Source organism: Aedes aegypti, chromosome 2 (genome assembly GCF_002204515.2).
Source record: "Aedes aegypti strain LVP_AGWG chromosome 2, AaegL5.0 Primary Assembly, whole genome shotgun sequence".
Taxonomy (NCBI): domain Eukaryota; kingdom Metazoa; phylum Arthropoda; class Insecta; order Diptera; family Culicidae; genus Aedes; species Aedes aegypti.
The window spans coordinates 29,245,747-29,263,345 of NC_035108.1; the positions used below are offsets into that span (position 1 = coordinate 29,245,747).

Consider the following 17,599-nt stretch of genomic DNA (forward strand, 5'->3'; position numbering starts at 1 on the left):
CTCGAATGCCAGGATGAGCAATATTATGAAAATGTTCCATAATCACTTGTCGATGAGATTCCGGTATGAATGGCCGAGTGGAACCTGTGACGGAGACGTCGCAATAAAGAGGTTTGGAACATTGTTGCAGAATGAGTGTTTTTAAGTTCAGTGATGAGTTTGTGGACCTAAGCAAATTTTGAAGTTCAGGGTCGCTGTCCTGATCCAGAGCAATAATTTTGTAGTCTATTGGCGATGGAGAACTCATCGCGTTCAATCTGGAGAGCGAATCTGCGATCCCATTTTGTTTGCCACTAATGTGCTGGATGTCTGTAGTGAATTGTGATATAAACTGCAAAGCTCTTTCTTCATGAGGTAGACGACACGCAGAATTGGATGTCATCGCATGTGTTAGTGGGTTGTGGTCGGTAAAAATGGTAAAGGAACGACCCTCTAACAGATGTCTGAAATACCTGACGGACATTTTCATTCCTATCAGCTCGCGCCCAAACGTAGAGTAATTGCGTTGGCCCGATGTAATTTTTTCCGAATAGAAGCCTAACGGTTGCCATGTTCCGTTGTGAAGCTGCTGCAAAACAGCTCCGGCTGCAGTATTGGAAGCATCCACAAATAGCCCTAAAGGTTTGGTTGGATCGGGATAATAGAGCAATGTTGCTTCCGCTAATCCTTTTTTTACAATTCTCAAACGCTTCATTTGCCTGTACGCTCCACTCGATTTTTCGAGAGTCGTTTTTCTTGTTCCCTGTTATGAGATAACGCAATGCTGCTTGCATATCGGTTGCATGACGTACAAATCGCTTATACCCGTTCACTAGTGCCAAGAATCTCCGAAGATCCTTAACTGTCGTTGGTCGAGCATATTCTAAAACTGCTTTTACACGACTTGGCAACGGTTTTACGCCATCCTTATTAATCAGATATCCGAGAAATTCGACTTCTTGTTTCGCAAATTTACATTTCGGAAGATTAATGACGAGACCGTTTGATCGAAGTCGGTCAAAAACAGTTCGCATGTGTCGATAGTGTTCTTCGATTGAGGACGAAGCTATGCAAATATCGTCGATGAAGACGACGACGAAATCGAGGTCTGCAAAAATCCTATGCATGAATCTTTGGAAGGTTTGACCTGCATTACACAGGCCAAACTGCATCCTAGTAAATTCGAAAAGACCGAATGGTGTGATGACGGCCGTTTTTGGTACGTCTTCCGTTTCTACCGGTATCTGATGGTAAGCTCGTTCAAGATCAATAGTGCTGAATATTGACTTACCATGAAGAGTGTTGAGGAGGTCATGAATGTGTGGTACTGGGTATCCCGGATAAAAAATACAATACAAAAACAATATAACGTATTGAAACAGTACCATTCAATATATTGGAAATACAATACAGTATTTTGTGAAATGACAATACAATTACAGTAAAATATATTGTTTTCAACAGTTCACTGTATGGTATATGAGATTTTTGCAATATAATGTATGGGTGGTTAAGTATCGTAACAATACAAATATAGATATTTTCTCATACAAATATTTTGAAAACACAATATGATATATTGTTCATGTATTGTCTTGATAAGCAATTCGTGTATTGTTGTACAATTCAAAAACAATTCAACAAACTGTATCATGGTTGCATGTCAGCTAATGTCAAGTGATTTCTAAAAAACTACTTATTTTGACTTTTTGAATATTTTCCACCCAACATTTCTTGCTTTTTGAACTTGTTTTGTTTATTTCTTTCAGCAAAGCTACATAGAAAAAAGCAACAGTTGTTTTACGCGAAAATAGGAATTTGACCAAAATTGTAAGGTATAAAACCAATTAAAAACAATACAATGTTCTGTTACAACATATTATATTGTTTTTGAATTGTATATCCAAACATGAATAATATTGCTTCGACATTCAATTACAATACGCTGTATTGTATCCAATACGTTATATTGTACATTAATGGTTTATTCCATTCACTGAATGATACGTTTTTATCCGGGATCTGTCCGGCACAGTCACACTGTTCAACTTTCGGTAGTCTCCCACAAAGCGTAACTGTCCAGACTTTTTGGGAACACAATGAAGAGGGCTCGCCCAACTGGAACTAGAACGGCGACAGATGCCAAGATCCATCATTGTCTGGAACTCTTGCTTCGCGATTGACAACTTGTCGGGCGACATCCTTCTAGCCTTATAAGCAACGGGTGGTCCTTTCGTGATGATATGGTGAGTAATATGATGATGAACTTCCGCCCTCTGCGTTGAAGGGCGAGTGATTTCTTGGAATTCCTCAAGTAGACGCCGGAACGGATGGTCGTAGTTGATCGTAGTGACATCATGTAGAAGCGAATGAACTACACCAACGGTGGCTTTGAGGTTAGTTGTCCCGTCGACGATACGCTGATGCTTGAGATCCATCATCAAACCAAAATAGGATAGGAAATCTGCTCCGATGATGGCCGTGTTAACATCGGCTACCAAAAAATTCCAGGAATACCTCCGGCGAAGTCCGAGGTCCACATACAGGAAACGGGTATCGAAAGTTTTGATGTTTGTGCTGTTGGCCGCATGCAAAATAAACGGAATCGGTGGCTTACTTCGATCTCGTCTAGTAGCTGGAAGGAACGATACATCCGATCCGGTGTCGACCAGGAAGCGAACGTTGTTGATTTTGTCGATGACACATAAGCGACGGCTTTCTTTGTTTGAGCCAACCCCCCCGCGAAGTGACAGATAACGCAATTTTCACGTACCTACTTTCAAAGTAAACAATGGGGCCATCCACCGCTGCCGGCACAATTTTTCACTATGGCAGATCGGAATTTTGTTTCGTTGTTGACGGGTGCAAAACAACGAATGGAATGAAATGAAATAAGGGCGAGTCTGATATTTTCGTCTGCCAATGGAAATAAATTTAATAAAATCACCAAGTTTAAGCACCAAATGAACTTAAGAGCGTACCAATTCGTTCGGTGAACAGATTAAATGACGTGTGCTTTGTTTTGCGGGAAAGTAATCCATAAGAAATTACTCACAATACAGCCTAACTGATTTGTGGATCGCTTTTATGCCCTCAAAAGAAAGCGCTGGCCGTAACATAAAATAAAATAAAATATTGTGGGCCTCGTGGCCGTGCGGCAATGGCCGCCAAAAGTTAGCTTACTTTCTGGTAGGGATCCAACATATTGACGTTTGGCTTTGGTTCGGTCAATTGACTTGTCCACCGGTGTGATAAATTCATTCGGTTAAAGAATTTTGACACTTTAGCGGGTCACGTAGATGCTTCCCACGTGTTTCGGTCAAGTGTCAAAATTCTTGGACTGAGTGCACCGGTGGATAAGTCCATATCAAGCGACCCAAGTCAAACGCCAGATCACTAGATCCCTTTTTGTAAAAGTGGGCTAATTTTTGGTGATATTAGCGTTCGTAAAAGCGGGATACTTCATCCAATAAGCTTATATGATTGAAACTTAGACATCTGGTGGTGAATATGAGAAAAAAAGTGTACAAATCCGCAAAACAAAATGTACTGCGAGTTGATATGATCTCAGATTGATTTCAAGCTTATAACAGTCAATTTCCCATAAATCAATGATTATCGTAAATATCTAAGGGATGATTCAAATATTACGTAACGAAGAAATTTGCCAATTTAAACCCCCTCCCTCCCTGAAGTAACAGGTTTTATATGGAAAATTTCAATTTATTGTATAGCGTTAGCGTTAGCGTTAGCGTAGTTACGGTATACTTCGTAGATTGGATACTAGCAACATTCATGTTTCTTTTTAATAATCTCATTATGACTACTTTCAAGAACAAGGCAGGGGAGTATACCTTGTTCAAATCATAAACAAGAATACTAAAAGCATGAATATCACTATTCCCGGCCACGCCCATCTTTACCGTAACTTGGGATAGGGGAAGGAAATGTTGATGTAGCACTTACTTAATGAGAGGCCACCGACTCAGCGACACCCTCATAAGTGCTACGGAGTTGGAGGTTGTGGAAGGTATATTGTCAGGATTCGCCTAGAAAGCTGGCGATAGACCATAACTATTTGTTGTTTAAGCGTTTTCAAATTAATCTTTCGAATGCCGGCAATCAAAAGAGAAAACAATAGCTTATTTATAGTATAAATAGTATTTCGCGAAATGATTGTCGATTGTGCAGTAATATTTTTGCTCAATAACCAGTAAAAAGCAAAACCGATCCCTCCAGGGTCATCGGATTGTATAAAATAACGATACGCGTAAAAAACGTCTATTGAAAAACTGTACTGTGCCCATTGAAAAACTGTACTGGGTGGTACTGTATTTTTAGATAATCGATAAACGAAAGGAAGCGCGTTCGAACTAAACACCCTAAGATAACACAGTCCGTTTTTCTGCTCAAAATTATACGAAAAGCAGAATCGATCCCTCCAGGGTCATCGAACGGTTAAAAAGCATCCACAACCGATTGTTAGTTGCGTAACACCCGCCCGGACAGAATGCGCAATCTGAACATAATTATCAAACTCCGAAAATAACATTTTCCGTTCAAGAAACGATCAGAAGTTCCACGACGCGGACAAAAACGATCCGGAAGGCTCACAAAAGAAAAAGTATCATACTGGAACAAACTCACCGGATTGATTCTCTAAATTTATGTGCTGCCTGTCACTTCCGGATGGTTCGGTGAACTTAGGGCAGCCAAAAACCAACAGTACTGAGGACACAAATCAAACAAATCACTTTTTCATTTTCACTTTTCACTATTCCATTTGTAAATGTAAAAACTGTCCTGCTTGGGCTTCACAAAGCACTACCCAGCAAGACGCTCCAAAACAGGAAAAAAAAAATCTCCGGCGACGAAAACATGCGCGAAACCGTGAGCCAAATCTATCGGACGACGCAAAACCGAACTGACCTGCTTGGGCTTCATGAAGCACTACCCAGCAAGACGCTCCAAAACAGAAAAAAAAAACAAAAAAAATCTCCAGCGACGAAAACACGCGCGAAACCGTGAGCTAAATCTATCGGACGACGCAAAACCGAACTGTCCTGCTTGGGCTTTACGAAGCACTCTGAAAATTTCAATTTATTGTATGGACCGAAACACTACAAAATATCTCTTACATCTCCTTATTGTGTTACGTAATATTTGAACGATCCCTCACAAATTTGTCTTGCTTTGGATTGCCAAGTGGTCAAAACATAATTTTGTAAACAAAGGAACGGTTACTATAAGCAACTTACAGCATGCGGACCACATCACACCACTATTCAAAACTCGCTCGTGGGCCATACAAAATCATCCCGATGACCGTACAAATCCTTTTAGAGAATCGCTATTTGGTGATTACTCGTTTATAATGATGTTACAAATGCCAAATAAAAAATGTAAAACTTTTTTATGTACATCAAGCATAATTCTAGTTTACGCCCTATTTTGAGCACACTCCATGATTTTATTGAGTTTCACACCTCCGCCGTTCCAGATGGGCAAGTGTTTAGTTTTTTGGCGAACTTCTAAACGCACACGGCTCGCGACACTGATGAGCTTGTGCACCATACTTTTTGTGGTACCAACAGACGCTACCACGGTCACTAGAACGCTGCCGGGCTCGAGACGAAGATCGGCTCCTCTCGTTTCTGTCGTTTCCTGCTCTTAATTTCCGAATTTCCGCTGTGAGACTGGCAATCTGCTCCACGAGTTCCTCCTGACTCGAAACAGCTGGCTGAAAAGCGGCGGCTGCCACTTGTGGGTAGGAGGATTCCACCATCTTATCCGCCATCTCCGTTAATTTCATCAGTGTACCGTCGTGGATGGTCAGTACAGTTTTCACATTTGCCGGGAGTCGTTGCAAAAACAGCATCTTCATTAGACCGTCGTCAACTTTGAGTCCAGCTGCCAAATCCTGCATTCGGGCCAAGAGATGCGTCGGCTTCATATCACCCAAGTCGCAGGAGTTCAAAAGCTTCTCCATCTTAGCTTGCGCTGACATTTCGAAGCGACTCAACAATCTGCTCTTGATGGCTTGGTATTTGTCGTCCTGTGGAGGGTTTGCCACTAAATCCGAGATATGGCAAAGTACGCTCTGGTCTACTTTTGCGATTATGTGGTAAAATTTTGTTGCATCTCGCGTTACGCCAGCCAGCACGAACTGAGCTTCGGCTTGGGCGAACCACATAGCCGGATCACTCTTCCAAAAATCGGGCAATTTAATGGCTACTGATGCCGTGACTGTTGCTGCAGCCTGATCCTCCACTTCATCCAGCGTTTTGTCGGCTTGGTTAAAAACAAAATGGCGACGATATGGACGCGAAAGATTCGAACGTACGAAACTCGATAAAATCGTCGTGTTTTGCCGCGGATTTCCTCACTCGGGGTCACCAATGTAGCGGACGTGAGCAGCCGAATTAATGGAGACAATAAACGTACGCGAAAACTATCGAAAACAATATTTTATTACGGTAATAATTTCAACGCGTGCTTACACAGTTTAGCTTTGCTACTAACTCACTCGATTTGTTTCTCTCTTCTTGTCGTCATCCTTCCTCTCTCTCTGCTTGGTGTGAGTGGTATCCAGGGGTGTGCCAACCACCACAGGTGTTACGGGATATTGTGGAATGTTAATGGGATGGGAAAGGCGTTTGACAGACGTTCTGGCACCTATGAATAATATTTTGGAAGTGGTTCATATTGGAACAAACTCACCGAATTCTGGATTTGAAACATCTCTGCAATTGCCGAAATGGAAATCCTTGTTGTACGATTTTTCTCTACTTAAAAATCCCCTATGAATGTACTGTTGAAATGATTTTTATTGAATTACTCTTTTGTCTCTTGTTGATTTGACACTCGAAATCTCGCATAATCTGTAGCTTGTTGTTACTGAGCAAACGAATGGATTTACACGTTAGTCAACTAGGCTACGATGAAGATATATCCCCCTCTATCACCCAGTGGTGATAGTTTTCGTCCTGGGCCATTAATTTGCTGAGAATCAAGGAGCTATACACTCGATTACCAATGGCTTTTAGGGCGAGATCACAAGTTATGCGAGAAATGTACAAATAATTCTCGCGATTATCGAGTATCATACAGGTTATACGTATCCGCAGTCATCGACTTTCTATTTGGTTTAGTACACGAAATTCAATCGATTTTTTTGAACATTTTACGATGCAACCTGACGAATTACGATTAGTGCTTTCAGTTGAATCAAAAATAGCGATTTTAAACAGTATTTACTAAAAATTCAATTGATGAAGAAAAGCCGATCATTGCAGTTACGCCCTTAAGATACTGAAGGCAAGAATTTCAGTAATTCCCTTAATATCTGCCAAGACAATCCTCTTGGAAGTATCTAAGAGAATCGCTTCCATTGTCCTATATTCACTGATCGGTTGGAGCAGTCCTAATCGCCCATTTCAACGTCACCCTTCTGATCTTGATCATCCACCTGATGCGACCGACTGGCGTATGCCTTTTGCTTCTCCGCCAAATACTCGTCCGGGTGTTTCAGCTTCTTGTGCTTGTACAGAAACGAGCTGTTGCTGATCGATATTCCGCACAGATCGCACCGATACAGCTTTTCCCCGGTATGGATGGAGTAGTGCTCCTTCAGCGCCAGCTTCCGGGTGAACTTTTTGCCGCAGATGTCGCATTCGTGCGCCGTTTTCGAGTGCACTCTCACCTTGTGCGCATCCATGGCTCGTTTATTCGGATAGACCTGCTGACACACATCGCACGCCGTTTCGTTGCCCTCGTGCAGATATCTGATGTGAAATTTCACTTTCTCTGCACTGGGGAACCATTTGCTGCAAATTGGGCATGCAATCCGGTCCTCTGGTTTGACCGGTTTGTGTAGATCCTTGTGGCGTTGCAAGGCCGGCTTACTGCTCAATTCAAGTCCGCAGATGTCGCACACGTGCTTGTTACCCTTGCTGTGCACCTGAATCTTGTGATTCCGCAGGGAAACCGGATTCGATAACTTTTTATGACAAACGTCGCACTCAACTTGAACATGTTTGGAGAGATGAGCATTAAGCAAGTATGACTTAGGGAACGAAGCATGGCATTGGTCGCATTTGAAGGGCCTTGCCTCTTCCCCGCCGTGCATTCTGAGACGATGATGGGTTAAATCGGTTCTCCGTTTATACACCTTAGTGCAAACTTCACACTGGAAATGATTCGGGTTCAGGTGCAACGCGATGTGATCAAGCACGTAATACCTTCGAGTTAGGTCTTTGTTGCAGCACCTAATGACCAGCTTCTTATCGTGGACAACCGTGGTGTGCTGTTTCAGCTGACTGAAACTATCGAATGATTCCGAGCATGTTTCACAATTGAGACTAAAGAATTCCCTAATTAGGCGGTCTTCCTTCTCAGTTTTGTCGATCTCTTCAACCGGTGATTCCTTATCTCTGGGGATTTCCGGTTCTTCAAACTCAATCTTAAACTGAAGGGTTTCGTCCTGGTGACTCTGAACGATGCATTGATTTGAATCGACGCTAACAACACGGGCCTCGTCATGTTCGACTTGGACTGGAATCGTCTCAACTGGAGGCTCGTCATTGAAGGTTTCCGATTTGATCGCAATACTGGGCTCTTTCACCTCTGCGGGATCCTCGTTCGCCACCGTTGGTTCTACCTTGATGTTTTGGGCTAGGATCGCCTCCCGGGCTTTGAGCTGTTCCTGATTTTGACGCACCGTTTCCGTAAATTCATGGAAGTCGTCAATCTTGAACAGACAGTGCGCACAAATGCTGGATGGCAACGAAGCGCGGCTATCGAACTGGAAAAGATTCTCGGAATAACATAGGTACATACAAATAGGACAGAAACACTTACCGGGAAATTAAATATTGTGATAATCTTCGCCTGGATAATCCCATCGTAAAGCGAAGGAGAACTCTGTAGATCTTTGGTGTCCAAACACAAGCGACATATCCGTTGGGCTGAAGCCATTTCGGACAACTCAATAGGTGCACAACTTACTGTTTTATTCTGAAATTCTCAGAAGAAAACGCAGAAATCAAATTAATGAATTTGATTATTGAACGCTTCTCGACAAACAATGTTTTCCAAACACAAATCGTAGCATAAATCAAAGTACCTGAAGTAATCAGGTAAAACAGATATTTAATAAAAACAACATCTAATCAAAAGCCTTTTCATTTTTTTGACGTTCCTCTCCGTACTCCCACCGGCCGCCACTCCGTGCGGTCGGTCACGAATAAGAAAAAAGGCTTTTCACAGTAAACACCAAGCCGTCAACAACCAGTTAAACAAAAAAAATCCCTCTGGCTGTTGTGATAAAATTTTGCGATCAAAATTAAATCCTGTTAAAATTACCGCTTGCTACTTAACTTCATTTTTTCCGCTCATAAAATGGCCACTGCTACATCGGTCGACGATACCTGTCGATTGTGTTTGGATCCGTCTGTAGAGAGTTTCAACACAATCGAAAATCCCGCGTTGAAGAACGTACTCGAAAAGGTGTTCTGCTTTCCGGTGAGTGTTTGCCTATATATTTTGCGTGTTTGATCCACGGTCCGTTTTGTTGTGACCGGTGGTTCCCTTATCAATACGACTCCCTAGTCGCAGGGCCGTCCATAAGGCACGTGGTAATATAGGGGGTAGGGGAGCGGGGTCTCGTCAAAGCCAATCCGCGGATTTTGTTGGTTCCTCTTTCAACAGGGAATCTTGCTAGAGTAGATCTGATTGTTGGGTTATTAATAAAAAGCAATCTACATTTAAATGGGTTTATTCTACGAGTGGCGTGAAATAACAATAATTGTTTGGTTTTTTACTTTGGTTTCAGGTTGGCCGATTGCGCTGCAGAATCGTTACCCGTTCTGTGATGTAGTTGGTTAACGCGCCCAGTCTAGGGAGCCCTGGGATCGAAGCCCACCAGAACGATTTATTTTTCACAATCTTACATCTCAATTTGTCCAAATCGACTTTTGTGTCTACGACCTTCAGGTTTTTCAGAAACGTTTGTTTTGCGGTTATGACAATAATAGGGGAACTTACGTATTCTCGGCAGGCTAAGCCGATGCCGCACTTCTTTTGTAATTTTCTCGGACATCAGCAGACAAGTTCCGTGTTTGTCTATTTGCATTTATGCGTTGCTCAATCCTCTATCGATTCACACCGACAGACTTGTCAAAATGCATTTGGAAACGTTTTTACAACGCTGCGAACATCTCTTGTCAGTGTGACTATTGTCGGCATCCTCATTCTCTTCGGCAACTTTCCCATAAGAACTGCTGGTGAATCTCTTCGGCAGCTCCAAATCAGTCGCATTTTGAAGCGTGTTCATTTGAATTCTGGAGCAACATTTGAAAAGGGCCTATGAACAAAACGTAAATATTGAGAAAATCGCCATTGAATAATCAGAATGTTTTTTTAAATCCTAATTTAAAATAATTGATAGAATTTACAACAAAATCAAGCTAAACTGAAGCCATTAATACCCTTTTCAAATTGAAATATAATTTTTTTGGGAAAAAATATGTTTTGATTATGAAAATCATCAAAATGTGCATTGAGCCCTTTTCAATTCTTGTGCTGCATTGCGTCTCCTGACATGAGCCCGATTTTCATTGAGCCATGTTGACATCAGCCCGCATAGCAAAACAGTTTGTTGTTGAGCCCTTCTTTATTTTGGAATCTACTATTGGGTTCACTGGCCACTTTCGGCACCTGTTATCAAAAGATACCGTGCGATAACTGAGATTTACACTTGAAGCGAGACTGCTATACATCGATCAAGTGTATGGCGATGAAAGAAGATAATGTTTAGGTATAGGAACGTTAGGTTCGTATCAACAGTGTGATGGGTTAGTTCCCAACGGGAAGATCTTTTAGAAACACATCGCGGCCAGATTTCTACAGGTATGTTGAGTGAATATTTTGTGGCTGATATATTGGTTTTAATTAAAATTCTTGCAGATAGCCGTTGTACTATGGCCATCCCTGTGATTTTCATTTGTAGATTTCGTAGTTTTCGGGAAACTGAAGTGATGCAGAATGAGATTGCTTTTGGATTCTTCTTCTTCTTTCTGGCGTTTCCTCCCTACTGGGACAGAGCCTGCTTCTCAGCTTAGTGTTCTTATGAGCACTTCCACAGTTATTAACTGAGAGCTTACTATGCCAATGACCATTTTTGCATGCGTATGTCGTGTGGCAGGTACGAAGATACTCTATGCCCTGGGAAGTCGAGAAAATTCCCAACCCGAAAAGATCCTCGACCGGTGGGATTCGAACCCATGACCCTCAGCTTGGTCTTGCTGAATAGCTGCGCGTTTACCGCTACGGCTATCTGGGCCCCTGCTTTTGGATATGCAACGGATAAAGCAATGAAGGCTGCATGACAAGAGAGACTGAGGAGTGTTCTGCAATTATAGATAACAGAGCTGAATGAGGAAATATTCATTACAAACAAGGGAAGAAGAACAAAAAACTATTACAAGACAATATAAATATAATGCGCTAAATAACTTTGAAAAATGATTTCTAATTTGAAAAAAATATTTATTAAAAGAAAAAGGTGAGTAAAATCGGTAAGGGTTAAAAAAAAGACAAATAGATGTAAATCAATAAAAAGTTTAAGTTTTATTTGAAAATGATTATCAGGGAGTATTTATATTGAGGCTGACATTTCATTTTACAACAATGATTCCTCGTCCAAATATTCAACTGGCCAGGCCTCTTCCGGGTCATCCATGTCGGCGTCGAAATTTTCTTCCTCTTTTTCGGATTGTTTCTTCCTACCGCGTTTCGGAACTGTTAAGCTTTTCAATAGCGTTTCATAATATTTTTTGTTGGAGATGTAGGGCATTAGTTTCTTTAGATCATTTAGTTTTTCCTGACTCAACGGAATAGGGCAAGTTTCGATGGGAACTAATTCCGGAAGAGGCTTGTTTGTGTCCTCCAGAATCGTGAAGCTGCGGTAATCACTGTTTTGATCGGTTTTGAAGAAAACCTTGCCGCACTCCTTGCTCCGGTATTCGAAGATCATAATATCCTTGAAGCGCACCTGGTTGCCACCATCATCGAACTTCGGTCGCTTGTATCGTTTGTCGAGATTTTTTAGTGCAAAAAACTGCGGCTGCTCCATTTCAACAACTTCCAACGGAGTCCTTCTGCGAACTTGCGAAATAAATACCGCGTAATCCCTTGGCGTTTCGATATTCATTGTGGTTTTTTTCTTGGATCTCTCTATCGCAGCGTGTATGGAATCGACTTCCATATGCGAATGCCCTGACACCATAAAATTATGGCGGACAATCACTTCGTGGTTTTTTATGGAACATTCCTCAACGAAAAGCGAAATTGTCATGCAAATCACGATGTTGTGATTCTGTCCGCTACATCTGTCCGAATAAAGATTTATAGTTGTAACGTCACTGTTACGCTTCACAAGCGTTCTCAGATAGAACAAAAGACATGACCCGACTTCTTGCGAGCCACGCCTGGCTTTTGACTCGTCCCATAAGAAGCATCGACCTACATTTTCATTACAAAATGTTTCGTATACAGTTAGATTCAAAGTATACAATTGGCGGCTATAAAATGCCTGACCGCACACCAAGTGAGGAGTTGGCAAGCATTTCTGCAAATCGAATGATGCAGTACACACCGAGTTTTCGTTTTTTGCCGCTTGAATATCTTGTTTTTTCCTATCGTACACCTGTTGAGCTTTGGCTTGGTGTGCCTCAAGGTCGGAATGAAGGGATTGCTTTTCGCTTTCTGAAGAACTTTGTTTGATAAGCACATGGAGCTTATCACACTCGCAACAAGTGTCGACTTGTGGGCTTCGAAAGCTTATATTGAAAGTTTTGAATATAGCCCGGAATGTGTTGTAATGAACAGGTTTACACTTTTCATTTGAACACTTCTGTTTGTACAGATCATATACTTTCGTTATGTTCAAATCACTGGACAAATACAATTTGTCGGATTTGGCTCGACCGTAGTGGGAGGTATAAAATGGGAACGATTTGATATGATCTTCAATTTTCTTCCTGTCTTCATCACTAAGACGTTTATTCGACGAATTGGCCATTCGTTCATCATCAGCGCAAACGCCGGCACGTTTGCACTTTTTGGTGGCCAAAACTCGGATTTTTTTACATGTTACATCGAAGGTTGCGAGAAACATGGCTTTACAAACTTCAACATTTCCTCCGATGGCTGGTAGATGATACTTTCGTGAAAATGTTCGCTTAGAGTTGAATACCTGTTCATCGTAAATGAGAAAAATAAATATAATTAATAATATATCTTCGGCTGCTTAATGTTTAATACCTATAGTAAATTAAAACTTAATTCAGTACTAAATTATTCAATTTCTTTAGAGTTTGTTTTCTCTGATAGATACGCGTATTTCGATCCCAACTGTAACTGAAGATGGGCGATTTTTATAAATATATTTTTTAACTTTTTTTACAGGACTAGTAGCGGTCTAACATCAAAATCAAAATAAAAGTGATTTTAGTAACTAAAAAGTTCAACATAAAATATTTTCGCACCTCCACCAAACCGGATCGCGCACAACTTTGTCTTTGACATATTAAAATATATGTAACATTAATGGCTTGCCGTTTTAATTTGAAAAGCTTATCTAAATCACGCAAAAACACACCTAGAGATAGTGGAGGATCTTATCCTTATCTTCATTGCAGCCTCGTTCAATATCGTGTAAATCTTGCTTTAGAAATTATCGTTTTTATGTATGTGCAAAAATACTTTAGTGATATTTTGTCGCATATTTAGTGCCGTTTTAGTGATATTTAGTATTTAGTGTCTTTTTAGTGATTAGTTCATAAGTCATTAAAAAATGACTCGCTACCGGCCCTGTTGTTACGAACTCATGATAGGAAATTACTACTTACTCGATGATATTTGACCGGATTGATCGTCACGTGGTTAGACAGGAACTGATTCTGTCCGGATGGTGTCAGTTTCAAAAAGTTGAGTAAGAGTTTCTGTCGTATTTCGTTGTTCACTTTCGTGTGACATTTTCGCTTTGAACAAAAGCAAGCCGGCTTGACACTTCGAGCGGCAACCTCCTTTCCATTGGGTCGAATGTACGCTTCTCCTTTTGCCTTGAGCTTCTTATTATTCACATTATTATAACTTGCAGTACATCTCCTCTTTTTTGTAATATTGCTGTCATTAAGTTCCTTGAATCCCAAATCTTTCCCCGGTGCGACGTTCTCACAATCCGAATCAGCAATCGGGTTATCTGGAGAATATTAACAATAAGTAAAACAAGTACAGTATTGGACAGTACGTTTGCAATTTTTTTTTATTTTTCATACAAAATGGGTTAAATCTGAGTTATTTATGAACCGAATTTGAATAAAATTTGCACAGTTCGCTCAAAATAATTTGAATTTCAACATATACAGTTTTGTGTTTACAATAATAGTAGTGAAAGCCAATTTTCATACAAAATGCTCAACTTTAGCTTGCTGTAACTTTGTTTTCCCATGAGCAATCGGCATGAAATTTTAGCAGAGAACTACATATACCCTCAATTTCGATATCACAAAATTTGAATTTCTTCACAGTAGGTTAAAAAGTTAAGTACCAGGTAAAATCTATGATTTTGAGCGATTTCACATGATGCTTAACTTTTTAGCCAATATTTTGAAAAGTTCCAAATTTTGTGATAAATAAATTAAAATTATTCGTAGTTTACTGCCAAACTTTCATGCCGATTTCTCGCAAGGAAACAAAGTTACAGCATGCCAAAGTTGAGCCTTTTTTATGAATATCGGCCTTACTACTATTATTCTGAACACAATTGTATTTATGAGTTACTTTTTGAACCACAAGTTCAAAAGCAATAAAGGTTTAAATAAAGTGAATCATGGTATCATTTTTATTATGATTTAGACAAGATGAACAAGTTTGATGAAGACAGTTTTTGTGTAGGGCTGCCATAATTTTAAATAAATTGTTTTCAATTTTTCAACAGAAATAATTACTTTTGAATTAGAGATTGGAAAAATTGTTCAAAAATATATTTTGAAATTCAAGTTATGTCTGAGGCTATAGCCTACTAAAGATTATGTTGTATAGAAAATAAAAAAGTTTCAAATGATTTGTCCAATACTGTATAATACTATAGAAGCTTACCTATTAAGTCTTCGGGTTCAGAATCGGCATTCATAGAGTCGATACGGTATGGTTCGAAATATTCCATTATGGAAAAATCATTCAGTAGTTCGATTTCTCCATCCTGGTAGTCGTCGTCGTCACTATTGCTGTCATTTTCATCGAGATCATTATTTCCGAAATGATCAGCACTGGCAGCTTCATGCTGCCTTCCGCCTTGCCGTGCTTCAGATGAGCTATCATCCAATGGCTTTTGCTGCAATTGATCTGAGAATCGACCCTTTGACTCAACGTCATCGACCAAAATGTTTTCGGAACGGGCATTCTCCGATTCATCTGGTAAAACGTGATTTTCTTCGGACAATCGACGTGGTGAATTTGGAGGCTTCTTGGGAGTAAATTTGAAACACGCTTTTAGCTGAGCACTCCACGGAGTGGATCGGTTTCGCTATCAGGTTAAGTGGAGCGTCGTGATGATTATCGATCGAATTAATCGATAAATCCAGTGGAGATTCTTCTTCCTCGTTGATCGAAAGGTCCAGAGCAAATAATGGCTGTCGTGGTAGTGGAGTCAACCTTGGTGTAGATGAGAAAACGTTGCGGAATGAAACTGAAAGCGATTTATTCATTTCCGGAGGTGAAGCCGAGGAAATGTTGGCTCGGGAATCCAGTATCGACTGGTCATTCTGGATCAATGTTTCAGATAATTCATTGGTTGAAATGCCAGAAAAGCTTAGGTCGGCTGCTATTTCCTCATAACATGCCACAGTTGGTATAGCACGAACAGCAGCAGAACCTTCGCTATATTGACTGAAGGCAAGTTCTGCAGCTTCTGAAAACAGATATTAACAACAGTCTTGTTGAACTTTCACGATATTCCCATGGTAGTATCCTATACTTACGTAGCAAAACATCCATTTTCCGAATTTCTGATTTTCGAAAGCAGTGGAGAAAACTTGTTTAAAGTTGCACTTTTAGAAAACAATGCGATTGCAGCAAAATTTGTTTACTTCTGCGCTCGATTTTGCGATTATGACAGCTTTAAGCATCAAACTAGCTAATGAAATGAAAAGGGCTCAACACACTTTTACGAAATATAACTTTGCTGTTGACTTAAGCCCGTCAGGGCTCAAGTACATTTGAGTTTATTAAGTTCAACCTTTGACATAAGCCCTTCAATAATTATTGACTTTTCAATATTTATGAGGGGATTTTTGTACTTCAATGGAAAGAATATCGTATTTTATGTGCGTTTCTGAGAGAAAAAAAAATGTTTACATTTTGCTCTTAGGCCCTTTTCAAATGTTGCTCCAGAATTGATAACATCTCGGGCGATATTGTTTGTTCGGTCTCGGTAATCTCATCAGCGGGAAGCGGACAGAATAAAGAGTCATCTGAATGTTTCCATTAATGTATTTTGATAGAAAAATACTGTATATTTGGCGTTTGAAATTTGGTTGCCGATAATAGTCGAATGGTGCCGAAGCCGTAAGTCTCCCTATTTATTCTAAAAATGTAAAATAAAAATATTAACTACGTAATGTTTTGATAGGAACATCAACTATGGATTATCTATATCCATTTAGAAGCTTCTAAAGTATAAGTTTACCTCGGTTCCGCGTTTTCGGATAGTGAAAAATAGATTCGGCTGATGGTCCTATGCCACCAGAAAATTTTTTGTGTTCCCGTTGTTCGCGATTCCACCTATATTAGCAGGTGCAATGTTATTCGGATTGTAGTGCTTTGTGCAACGCTAAATTGCTGCAATATAATTGGCAGATTGTGCTGTAATCAAAGTATGTTTTTTGGGCGAAGATTTTGAAGATGGCTTGTGGCGTGCTAGATGTTGACATGATCCCATTGGTGCTACGTCACCCGGATAGCTTTTGTTTCGTTTGAGAAAAGTGTGATTCTGACAAATTAAGAAGAAAAATCATATAGTTCCATGCAGTTAAGTGCTATTCAAATACTAAACCATTCAGAGGATGTTGATTCAAATTCCCTATAGAATCGTTGAAGTTGTTTGAGGAACGGTTTTCTACTCGGTGTTTTGACATATGAATATATTTGGTGAGTTTGTTCCGATTAGACCACATATATTAATGCAATCTGGACTTTTTCTGTATCATGGGGACAGGCCAATTTATTTTCTCGTTTCAGAGAGCGAGTAATAGCGTTAGCATTAGCGTAGTTACGGTATACTTCGTAGATTGGATACTAGCAACATTCATGTTTCTTTTTAATAATCTCATTCTGACTACTTTCAGGAACAAGGCAGGGGAGTATACCTTGTTCAAATCATAAACAAGAATACTAAAAGCATGAATATCACTATTCACTCCCAACGATGATGAAACCATTACATTCACACTTACACCCAATTACAAAAAGTATACTTAACTACACCTACACTAAATTTCAACCCGGTTGCATCTCTCGCTTATAGTGAATCCCAGACCATAACCCTTCCCTTCATCCA

General features: G+C 40.2%; 2 protein-coding genes and 1 long non-coding RNA gene across 4 annotated transcripts in view; 1 reads left to right on the forward strand and 2 right to left on the reverse strand.

The window, feature by feature from the left end:
• Positions 1 to 6,788: 6,788 nt before the first annotated feature.
• LOC5578172 (zinc finger protein 62 homolog) lies at positions 6,789 to 9,163 on the reverse strand. The gene is made up of 2 exons (XM_001663692.2): positions 8,839 to 9,163; positions 6,789 to 8,782 (listed from the first exon to the last, which is right to left on the reverse strand). Exons 1-2 carry the CDS (start codon positions 8,953 to 8,955, stop codon positions 7,403 to 7,405), a joined length of 1,497 nt encoding a protein of 498 aa, XP_001663742.2. The 5' UTR covers positions 8,956 to 9,163; the 3' UTR covers positions 6,789 to 7,402.
• Positions 9,164 to 9,241: 78 nt separating this feature from the next.
• The window catches only part of LOC5578171 (zinc finger protein 37 homolog), a 31,752-nt gene continuing 23,394 nt past the window's right edge, over positions 9,242 to 17,599 (forward strand). For both annotated transcript variants that reach the window (XM_021840382.1, XM_001663693.2), the window contains exon 1: positions 9,242 to 9,501. In XM_021840382.1, the coding sequence (XP_021696074.1) occupies positions 9,379 to 9,501 (123 nt within the window). In that variant the 5' untranslated portion in view covers positions 9,242 to 9,378. The remainder of the gene's footprint in view (positions 9,502 to 17,599) is intronic.
• On the reverse strand, positions 13,381 to 16,444 carry LOC110675417. Its single transcript, XR_002499478.1, has 3 exons — positions 16,023 to 16,444; positions 15,142 to 15,952; positions 13,381 to 14,242 (listed from the first exon to the last, which is right to left on the reverse strand). It is a non-coding gene; the product is annotated as an uncharacterized LOC110675417 (long non-coding RNA).